The following is a 12209-nucleotide window of genomic DNA, read 5'->3' as shown; positions in this document are numbered from 1 at the left end:
AAAAAAATAAAATACTAAAATTTGATATTAATTTTTGATTATTCATTCATTTCCTATGAAATTCACTAATTATTWTATATTTTAAAYATATATTAATGTTTAGTATATCATGAATATCATGTTATTTTACACTTTTGGTTTTTTTTATTGTTTAGTCACTACTTTTTTAGAAATTTATACTTTATATTTCAAAATTTATTATATAYATATATATACATTGTAATTAAAAAAATAAAAAACACTTTAATAGATTAACTAAAATTATAATTTACAAATTATAAAACACAACAAATTATTAGCAAAATTTTTATGATATAGTGATTTATATTATTTAAAAAWATTTGTGTGAATAATAATCTCTAAAATAATTACCGAAATTATTAGTAAAATACAATAGTAGTAAAAGTATTATATATATATATATATACTGTATATCATATAATTTGTGGGACAGTTATGTCCGACACTACCAAACAATTAGTTAAATTTAATGTACGCCTAATGCGTGCCACGGATTGCGATGACGTACGCGATATATGGACGGCATGTAAGTCATTGGCATTCAAACGGGGCAATCAAGTCATGCTAGACATCGACCCAAACGGCATTTTTGTGGCCGAGGAGGTCGACACTGGTATATATATATATATGAAATAATATTATATTTATATGAATAAATATATATAACTGTAGTTTTTTATACTTATAATTACATAAATGTTAGCCAAAAAATGTATTTATATATAATTATAAATATATTGCTTAATATTGGTGTTAATATGATAATTATAAAGTTATATATAGTATTTATTTAGTTGTATTTTTTTAATCTATTTTTGTTGTTTATATTAATAAAGATTTATATTTTTACAAATAAGTTCATAAATTAAAATCATAATAAAAATACTAAAAATAACTAATAATATTAAAAATAACAAAAATTTTTATTTAAAAAAATAAGATAAACATTTAGTTATAGAAAGTAGTTATACTTTATAATTACTAAAAATTTCAATTTAATAACATTTAATTATTTTAATACTATTATTACCATAAACTAAATATATTGATATATACAATGAAAACATTATAATTATAAATTTATTCAAAAAATTAATAGTAAAATATTATTTTTATTTTTTTAAAATAAGGAAAACTCATTGGATATTGTAGTGGAGTTAAACTGTCGGCAACTATGGGTTTCATCGGTGGTTATTCAGTTAGACCTGAATATCAGGGACAGGGTATCGGACCGGTTATCTGGAATAGAGTTACCGACTATTTGGGTGACGACATCAATATAGGACTGGTTGCTAATAATGAGGAAATGGGCAAAAAGTATGTTCAGAAATATGGTTATCAAATAGCAAAACATAAACGATTGATATTAATGAGTGGAAAATTAAATACAAATAATAATTTATTAATTGATAATAAATGTCCGAAATTTATTATTAATGGTATAACTTTGTTGCCAATAACTATGGATATATTATCCGATGTTATTGAATACGATAGGAATGTATGCGCGGGTATTGATCGGCGGGAATACATTGAAGGTCTACTAAATTCATCGGAAACCTGGAATTTGGTAGCAATTAATGAGCGCCGGGAGGTCTGCGGCCTATGTATTATATACAGAGCCCTGACTGAGGCGACAATTATCGCACCGTTATATGCGGACAACCCGTCGATAGCCGAATTGTTGGCCACCAGTTGTCTGCAACTCATACCCGTTAATCTATTGGACAATGTTTTATATTATTGTTGGGATATAAATCCGGATAGTATAGAAATTGCCGAAAAATTGGGACTAAAGTTATCAAACAATAATCCCATAATGTTATCAAAGCAGACAATTGACGGAAATTTAGACAAAATTTTCAGTATTTCCTATAACTATCCGTTTTAAATGAATAAATTAAAAAAAATCAGTAAAATTACTTACTTTTAGTTTTATATAATTAATAAATTTTTATTAGATTAAAATTATATTGTATCATTATAAAATATCAAAGATATATTTTTAATAAAATAATATTTAATTTTTTTAGAAGACAACTTTTATCAATATTATTATATATTTATAAAATATTTATGTAAAAACTAAAAATATAATAAAAATAATTTATTTATAATTTTTGTTATATTAAATAATAATAAATTATTTTTTTTAAAAACTAATTAGTAATATTGAAAATTTAAAACATTATTAGTAATATCTTAATTAAAAAATTTCTAAGTAATTATATTTTTAAAAAATATTTAAAAAATACAAAAAACATTAATTTTTTTTAAAAACATTTTTTAATACTTGTGTAATATAGATAACACAATAAGTATTTATTAATTAGTAATATAATAGATATAGTATATTATAGATTATATTAATTGTAAAAATAAAGTTATATTGAATAAACTATTTTAACAAATTATTATATTATGAAATTATTTTATATATACATTGAAATTATTGTAAAAGTAAACCTTAAATTAAATTATTTCTAATCATAGATTAATATATATATATATATATATTTGATTAAAAAAATATTCAATTAATTTTTTTCCAATTATGTTTTAGTGCATCAATGATGATAATAATAATAAGTATTTTCAGGTTAAATATTTAAAAAAAAAGTTATATTACAAAATATATTATCAACAATTGAAATATTATGATAACTAAATACACTTAAACTTTGTTAATAAATAAAATCAGATCATATTTATAGTATAAAAAACTAATTATTTTTTTAAAAAATATAATACTTTTTAGTTATTAGTATTATTAGTAATAATATTTTTTTAATTTTTTAAAACAAAAATTATTATTAGTTTTGTAACCAACAAAAAAAATGATTCAAATAAATTTAGTAATTATTTTATTGTTGATTTTTATATCAACTGTAATCTCTGCAAATACTATTGTAATTATATAATTAATTAATATATATATATATATTATTTATATTTTTTGTATTTTATTTATATATTTTTTTGTATATTAATATTACAGATAACTAACAATAATATAACGGAAAAGTCTATCTATTCATGCGGTGGTATGACTGAGACATCATATCTATCTGATTGTTATAAATATAATAATAGTATCAATAAATGGCAATCAATTAAACCAATGTCTACACCGAGAGTTGATTTTAGTTTTGTATCATTGGATTCAAAATTGTATGCAATCGGAGGCCTGAATGTAATTATAAGCTAAATAATAATAATAAAATTATAATTTAGATACTAATATATTCAATAATGTTATATATATATAATATTGAATATTATATATCAGAGTTTAAAAATTCAATAAAAGTTTACACCACACCCTAGAACCCCCCCACAAAGATATTTATAGAATTTTTTAAGTTGACCCCACCCTAACCCCCCCTAAAATCTAAAACCTTGCTTAACTCTATAATAAATAAACAATTTTTATAACAAAAAAAATTGTTATATAATTATTTGCTTAGTTATTGATTTTTAAACAAACAAACAATCGAGTAGTTTATAGAAAAATTAATTATATTTTTAAGTTTTTATAAATAATTTATTTATTATTATTATATTTTTTAACATTATTTATAAATTTTATTTTTTCATTATTATATTAGGATTACGGAGCTCTGAATAGTGTTGAAACATACAATAAAACAACAAATACATGGAAACCAGTTTCATCAATGAATTTACCTAGATTGTAATTTGATTATTATTATTTAATTTTTTGTAAAAACAAACAATTATAATTTATATGATATAATTTTTATTTATTTATAAATTATTTTATATTTTTAATCATTATTATTATTATTATTATTTTTAAAGTGTCTTCAGTGCTGCTATAGTTAATAATAGTATTTATGTTTGCGGCGGATATAATGGTAATTATCAATAATTTATTAATTTATTTTTTTGTTAAATTAATTAAATTGTTTAAAAACATTACTAATAACATTCATCTATATTGTATATACTGTATATATATATAAATATATATATTATATAGTACTGTATATACAATATACATGAATGTTATTAGCAATTTTTTAAACAATTTAATTTATATATATAAATTTATATTTAATTAATTTATATATACTGTATATATTTAATTAATATATATATATATATAATTATTATTATATATATATATATTTAGTTATTTTATATATATATATTTTTAATATATTTATATATATATAAATTTTTTATTAATTTACAATTAATTATCTAATATTTATATATTGAATTAAATTATTTTTTTGGTGTTTTTATAGGTACTAATAATTTAAAATCATGTGAATATTATTCATCAAATCAGGATAAATGGTTTAATACAACATCAATGACTATTGAAAGACAGGGTCTATCAATGGTATTACACGACGGGTTTATCTATGCTATCGGCGGTTATATTATCAATAATACTGATACTACTAATAATAATTATACAAATTTAGTGGAAAAATTTGATACAAAATCCAAACAATGGTCACCAAATACAGCAAATATGCAATTATCAAGGTTTAAATAATATATGTGTGATTTACTATTATTATTATTATTATATAATTTAACTAAATTAAAAATTAAATATTTTTTTGAATATATAGACAAAATCCGGGTTCGGTATCATTTAGGGGCAAACTGTATGTTTGCGGCGGTGAGGGTACTAATGGCGATGAAAAATCATGCGAAACCTATGACCCGAAAACAAACAAATGGTCGACAATTGGTTAGTAAAATATTTTAATTTTTTGATAAATTAATTTTTTAAAGTTTTTTAATATGCATAAAAAAATTAATTTTTTAAAGCCTCAATGAATGATAAGCGATCTAATTTTAATTTAYTGGTTAATGATAACAATTTGTATGCATTGGGCAGCTCTGGTATTTAATAATTATTTTTAATTTCTAATTATTGTTATTAGTAATTTTTTTATTAATTTTAAATTAATTAAAATATAAATTTTCAATAGTTTTAAGATTTATAGATACGGCTGAACTTTATGATTATATTGAAGATAAATGGGTTTATACGACATTAAAAGTGCCGCTAAAAAATCCATACGGGGTATAATAATAATAATTATAATAATAATAATAAAATAAATAAATAATAATTTTTTTGAAAGTAATATTTAACTAAATTAATAATTATTTTTTGATTTTGATTTTTTAGACAACTGTTATAAATTGATTGATTAAAATAATATACAGTATATAATTTCAACTATACCTACAATTAACAAATATTAATAATAATAATAATAATAATAATTTCTAAATAACTTTTATAATTAAAATTTTATTTTAAATATATATTTAATTAATAGGATAATAATTTTTACAAAAAGTAATTAATATAATAAAAAATTAAATTTATTGAAAAAGTAAAACTATTGTTTCTATTATGTTTTGTGTTTAAATAGTATAAAAAATATTTATAAAAAAACATAAATAAAATAGATATTTCTATTTTTATCTGTAATCTAATCTTAATAATAAATATTTTTTTCACCTAAAATTATTAATAATTATCACTTTATTAAAAAATGGCGGTAATAAAAAATTTAAATATTTATTTCACTTAAAAACAATTTCATACTTTACTAACTTTTAATAAAAGCATTATATTTAATAAAAAAATCATATTTACTACTACTACTAATAATAATAATAATAATAATAATAAAAATTTATAGTAAAACTATTAGTTGTATTAAATTATTTTATTTAATAAATTTTTTATTAATAAACAAAATTTTATTAATTTATTGTAATAAAAAAATATAGAAATGTCATTGCAGTATAATTAACATATTTATTATTAATATTAAATTAATATACTGGTGTTAAAAATATAAAGTAATTTATAGACAAATAAAAATTTAATATAATAATAAAATTTAATATAATAATAWAATTYAATATAATAATATAATTATTATTTTTATAATTATATTTTTTTATAAAAAAAATCTAATGTCATCTTATTTTTATAAATACAATGTCACGTAAAATAATATCAAATAAAAGCATAAAAATTAATTGTTAATAAAATCTTCAATAAAATCTTGTGTTTTTATGGATATTTTATTGAAAAAATGTAAATATAAAAAATGGTCAAATGATTACAATTATTATAGTTTTAATTATTAACTAAAAATATTAAATTAATCTTTATTCTAAATTTACTAGAAAAAAATAAATAATAATCATAACTTTAATATAATAGTTCTGTTTGTTTGTTTGTTTGTTTGTTTGTTTGTTTGTTTGTTTGTTTGTTTGTTTGTTTGTTTGTTGCTGGTAGTAATAATAGTAATAATAGTAATAGTAATAATAATAATAGTAATAATAATAATAGTAATAATAATAATAGTAATAGTAATAATAGTAATAGTAATAATAGTAATAGTAATAATAGTAATAGTAATAATAATAATAGTAATAATAGTAATAGTAATAATAGTAATAGTAATAATAGTAATAGTAATAATAGTAATAGTAATAATAGTAATAGTAATAATAGTAATAGTAATAATAGTAATAGTAATAATAGTAATAGTAATAATAGTAATAAATAATAATAGTAATAATATAATAATAATAATTTAATAATAATAATAATAATAATAATAATAATAATAATAGTAATAATAATAATAAATAATAATAGTAATAATAATAATTAATAATAATAATAAATAATAATAATAGTAATAATAATAATAGTAATAATAATAATAGTAATTAATAATAGTAATAGTAATAATATAATAATAGTAATAGTAATAATAGTAATATAATAATAAATAGTAATAATAATAATAGTAATAATAGTAATAGTAATAATAGTAATAGTAATAATAGTAATAGTAATAATAGTAATAGTAATAATAGTAATAGTAATAATAGTAATAGTAATAATAGTAATAGTAATAATAGTAATAATAATAATAGTAATAATAATAATAGTAATAATAATAATAGTAATAATAATAATAGTAATAATAATAATAGTAATAATAATAATAGTAATAATAATAATAGTAATAATAATAATAGTAATAATAATAATAGTAATAATAATAATTAATAATAATAGTAATAATAATAATAGAAAATAATAATAGTAATAATATAATAAATAATAATAATAGGTAATAATAATAATAGATAATAATAATTAATAATAATAGTAATAGTAATAATAGTAATAGTAATAATAGTAAAAATAATAGTAATAGTAATAATAGTAATAGTAATAATAGTAATAGTAATAATAGTAATAAATAATAGTAATAGTAATAATAGTAATAGTAATAATAGTAATAGTAATAATAGTAATAGTAATAATAGTAATAGTAATAATAGTAATAGTAATAATAGTAATAGTAATAATAGTAATAGTAATAATAGTAATAGTAATAATAGTAATAGTAATAATAATAATAGTAATAATAATAATAATAGTAATAATAATAATAGTAATAATAATAATAGTAATAATAGTAATAGTAATAGTATAGTTTCGTATTTATAATAACAGTAAATTAAAATTAAAACAATAAAAAAATTTTATTTCAACAAATATATAATAAAAACAAATTAAATTAAAAAAACCTATACAGTATTAAAGTGCATATACATTAATTATTATTATTATTATTAGTTATTTACGTCTAAAACATAATACAATATATTAGCTAAAAATTAATTAATTAATTAACGATACGTTTTTCAATATTCAATAACAACTTTTCTGGACAATAGGTATAGTGTTCGACAATCGGATTGGTTTTGAATACGGTTTGGTTATTATTATTATTAACTATAGAAAACTTGTATCGCATCAACAAATGTGCCATGGTCAATTTGATGGCCACCAATCCGAATCTATAGCCGGGACACTTGCGTCGGCCCAAACCAAACGGCAGATACGCCGAGTCGACCAATCGGTGTTTGTTTGCTCTGGCAAACCGGTCGGGTATGAACTGGTCGGCCATTGGATAATAATCGGCACAGCGTTGTACTGTTGAACGTGAAAACTGGATTACCTGATCCTTTTTGATGGTAACACCTAATTATTATTATTATAATTATTATATATATATATATAAGTATTTAATTAATAATTAGTGATATAATCTAAAACAGCGGCGGCGGCGATGATATTAATTACGATTATCTRGTCAATCAAAAACATTGAATTAAAAAAAGTGACCAAGGTTAGAATGTTGTAGATAATTTTAAAATCTAAATAAAAAATYGTAATTGGTCATTTTTATTAAWAATTAAATTAATTGTATTATATGCTAGATTTATTTACACTGTCGACAGTTTACAYACACACAAAAAATGATATAAATTAATAATCGAYTGCAATTATCTGGGACAAATCATACAATTAATTAATTTTAAAAAATGACCAATTACAATTATATTTATTTTTAAAAAACAGTTATCTACAACATTGCCACCACCATCCATGGTCACTTTTTTAATCCAAACGTATTGTTTGATAAGATAATTGTAATTAATAGCATCGCCGCTATCATTGCCGCTATCATCGCCGCTATCATTGCCGCTATCATCGCCGCTATCATTGCCGCTATCATTGCCGCTATCATCGCCGCTATCATTGCCGCTATCATCGCCACTATCGTCGCCGCTATCATCGCCGCTATTATTGCCGCTATCATTGCCGCTATCATTGCCGCTATCATCGCCACTATCATCGCCGCTATCATTGCCGCTATCATCGCCGCTATCATTGCCGCTATCATTGCCGCTATCATCGCCACTATCATCGCCACTATCATCGCCGCTATCATCGCCGCTATCATTGCCGCTATCATCGCCRCTATCATCGCCGCTATCATTGCCGCTATCATTGCCGCTATCATCGCTGATATCATCGCCGCCGCCGCTGTTTAAGACTCTATAGATTAGATTAGTTTACCGGTTGTCACATCTGTATAGTCCTGATTGGCTATACGTCCGTCTCTAGTAAACGGTGTGTGCAGTCTCATTGCTTCCGCTATACAGGCATCTAAATAGTCMAGTTTGACCAGTGCTTCCCAATCAAACAACAACAACTGGCCGCCAATTGTCGTACGACTGWCCCGACAACAGGTCATAATTTCGTCGTAGACTTTTTGCTGACAATCCTGATTGACGGCCAACTCATAGATAATGAATGTCATAGACAGTTGGTGGCCGTCAAACCCWCCCTGAAATAATGAGAACATATTGGCCACCACTTCATCAATGCTCATCAATTGATCTAAATTTTTCGCCCCCATAATTTATTAGCAAATAATAATAATAATAATARTAATAGTAATAATAATAATAGTAATAATAATAGTAATAATAATAGTAATAATAATAGTAATAATAATAGTAATAATAATAGTAATAATAATAGTAATAATAATAGTAATAATAATAGTAATAATAATAGTAATAATAATAGTAAAATAATAATTATAATAATAATAGTAATATTAATAGTAATAATATTAAATTATTTAAAATGATAAATTCATTAATTAATTTTAATAATAATATCATATACCCGACTGTTCCACTGTTTTGTTGTCCGATTTGCCGATAAATTCCGGACACCGATTGAGTAGCGATTGAAAAAAATCCGCGTTTGTATCGGTGGTGCTAAGAGAGAGAGAGAGAGAGAGAGAGAGAGAGAGAGAGAGAGAGAGAGAGAGAGAGAGAGAGAGAGAGAGAGAGAGAGAGAGAGAGAGTCTTAAACAGCGGCGCCGACGACAACGACAGCGGCGATGTTTTTAATTTCAATTATCTGGTCAACAATACGCTGGATTTAAAAGTGACCAATGACAATGTTGTAGATAAATTTAAACTAGATAAAAAAATGTAATTGGTTATTTTTTAATTAATTAAATTATTGGTCAGATAATTGCAGTCGACTATCATTTTTACAATTTTTTTACAAGTCGACTGTATATTATATAGCCAATTATGCAATTAATTTTTTTTAAAATGACCTATTACACTTTTATTTAGTTTAAAATTATATACAACATTGCCATCATCTTGGTCACTTTTAAATCCAACGTATTGTTAGACCAGATAATTGAAATTAAAAGCATCGCCGCTGTCGTCGTTTAAGTGTCTTACCTGTTAAAAGTTTTTAGTCGTTTATCTAATTCATCGACTGTTAGTTTAGCGAATAGGTTGAGCGCTTCGGTAGGCATAATRTTAGACATATTGAGCACTTTGAGCATAAATTTTGGTAACAATAGTCTGGCTAATATACGCCATTTTGATGGCAAAAATAAACGTTTTATAAGCCTGGTAATTTTATTTTCAGGATCATTGAATGAATTTTGTTTCCACGAAAACATTACTAAACACCACAAATCAATCGATTGGTTGACAAACAATTGTCTAATGTCGACAACCGTTGTCGACGACAACTGATCTATCAATCGGTTGTCCAAACAATTAGTTAAATCGACTAAATTGTTGGTAATTTTTTCGACCATTTGTCTAAGTTTCTGATCGGTAAACAATTGTTGCCTAATAACCGATCGCATACGTAGCCAACAATTGTCGCCAGTATTATCGATAACTAACCGATAGATTGGATGATCGCTCGGTGTTAGCAAATCTGGACGTGAATTGCGAAATATATTGAAATCTTTGATCAAAATATTTTTGATTAACTTTGGATCCGATGTCATCATAATTGGCTCATTTGATTCAAAAATACTTTATATATATATATATATTAGTAAATATTCCAMAAAAAAAAATTGAAATATAAATACTAAAAATAATTTTTTTTTTGAWAATTTTTATTATATAGTCACCCATAAGTCTGTCCATATTTTTGACGTCTCTCTCTATCGATGACCGAAATCGGACGAAACAATTGTTCAAATGTATTGCCAAACCATATCAAGGGTTTTGGACCGGTTAGGCCTCTATCCGACCAATAGTTATAATTACGGGTAAGATAACTAAAAAATTAATTTTTATTTTTATAAGATAAAAATGTTTCATATAATACAATTTGCTAGTAATTTGTCAAAAAATATTTTTTAAAAAATCAAAAAATAATAAAAAACAAAAACAAATATTAATAATTTATGTTTTATTTTTAGTATTATGTTATATTCTTACCAATAAAACAATATTAATAAAATAATACTAATAATAATTAATAAAAATAACATTTTTTTATCTTTCAATATTAGTTTGTCTRTAGTTTTAATCAACACTAATGATAGGTGTTATGATTTACACTAAAATATATATATAYGCTGTGTTTGTATGAATGTTATTAAAAAGATATATAGTATTGATTTTTAAACAAACAAAAAAAAATAAATAATAATACTAATAATTWTACTAAATAAATAAATTTAACAGTTTTTAATTTTTATTTTTAATAATCAAATTGTATTATACATTAGCACAAAATATTAATTGATGAATGATTAATTGTTTAATTAAGTTTATAATTTATTAATAAATAATTATGTAAATAACTTAATAATTAAGTATTATTAATATTATAAGCTTTACTAATTAAATACATGTAATAACATATTATACAGTAACACAAAATATTAATTATTATTTTTTAGTCAGACAAACACTATTTTATGCWAAATAATCATTTCATATACTTTAATATTATCASGAATTCCTGAAAGGAATACGTATATGAATTCTATAAGTCGGTCTGTCTGTCCCATGAGGACATAGGTTCGAATCCAGGCTCAGCTACGCTTTTTTTGTTTTTTTTTATTTTTTTTATTTTTTAAGTTTATTTTTAAGCAAAAAAATAAATAAAATGGTGTCCAATAATTAATAAAAAAAAAATTTTTTTTAATTTTTTTTTGAATTTTTAAAAATTTATTTTATCAAAAACATAGAGAAAATTGTGTCAAAATTTTTAAGTAGATTTGTGTAAATTACTAATTAAAATTAAAAAAAGTAAGTTTATTTTGTATATTTTAAATGTTTATTTTAAATAATAATGTTAAATTTTATTTTTATCAATTTTATTAAATTAATTAGTTAATTATGAAAAATTAAAAATTGAGTAATAAAAAATAATATCTTGTTAGTATTTTTCCATCAACTCTGAATTCACAGTAAGTGTCATACCTTTTTTGTAGTTTTCCATCATCTTTGAT

General features: G+C 21.3%; 3 protein-coding genes across 3 annotated transcripts; 2 read left to right on the top strand and 1 right to left on the bottom strand.

Annotated features, from left to right (window-relative positions):
* Positions 1 to 2881: 2881 nt before the first annotated feature.
* Positions 2882 to 5098, top strand: LOC128958990 (kelch-like protein 17). The gene is made up of 8 exons (XM_054304959.1): positions 2882 to 2930; positions 3020 to 3214; positions 3630 to 3715; positions 3844 to 3899; positions 4296 to 4542; positions 4632 to 4753; positions 4834 to 4908; positions 4998 to 5098. Exons 2-8 carry the CDS (start codon positions 3068 to 3070, stop codon positions 5096 to 5098), a joined length of 834 nt encoding a protein of 277 aa, XP_054160934.1. The 5' UTR covers positions 2882 to 2930; positions 3020 to 3067.
* Positions 5099 to 6347: 1249 nt separating this feature from the next.
* On the top strand, positions 6348 to 7158 carry LOC128958825 (GATA zinc finger domain-containing protein 15-like; the record flags this gene model as incomplete). The annotated part of the gene is given in 3 exon segments (XM_054304765.1): positions 6348 to 6601; positions 6634 to 7100; positions 7142 to 7158. Coding segments are annotated over 3 exon segments (738 nt in total), but the record flags the coding sequence as incomplete, so codon positions are not given.
* A 584-nt stretch (positions 7159 to 7742) lies between these two features.
* On the bottom strand, positions 7743 to 10752 carry LOC128958989 (cytochrome P450 9b2-like). The gene is made up of 4 exons (XM_054304958.1): positions 10180 to 10752; positions 9602 to 9696; positions 8984 to 9307; positions 7743 to 8101 (listed from the first exon to the last, which is right to left on the bottom strand). The coding sequence occupies exons 1-4, from the start codon at positions 10746 to 10748 to the stop codon at positions 7743 to 7745; spliced, it is 1347 nt and encodes a 448-aa protein (XP_054160933.1). The 5' UTR covers positions 10749 to 10752.
* Between the last annotated feature and the right edge of the window lie 1457 nt (positions 10753 to 12209).

Source organism: Oppia nitens, unplaced genomic scaffold (assembly GCF_028296485.1).
Source record: "Oppia nitens isolate AA-2021 unplaced genomic scaffold, nextdenovo-longstitch-racon4-pilon3 scaffold3_pilon_pilon_pilon, whole genome shotgun sequence".
Lineage (NCBI taxonomy): Eukaryota > Metazoa > Arthropoda > Arachnida > Sarcoptiformes > Oppiidae > Oppia > Oppia nitens.
This window is presented reverse-complemented; position numbering and strand designations above follow the sequence as displayed.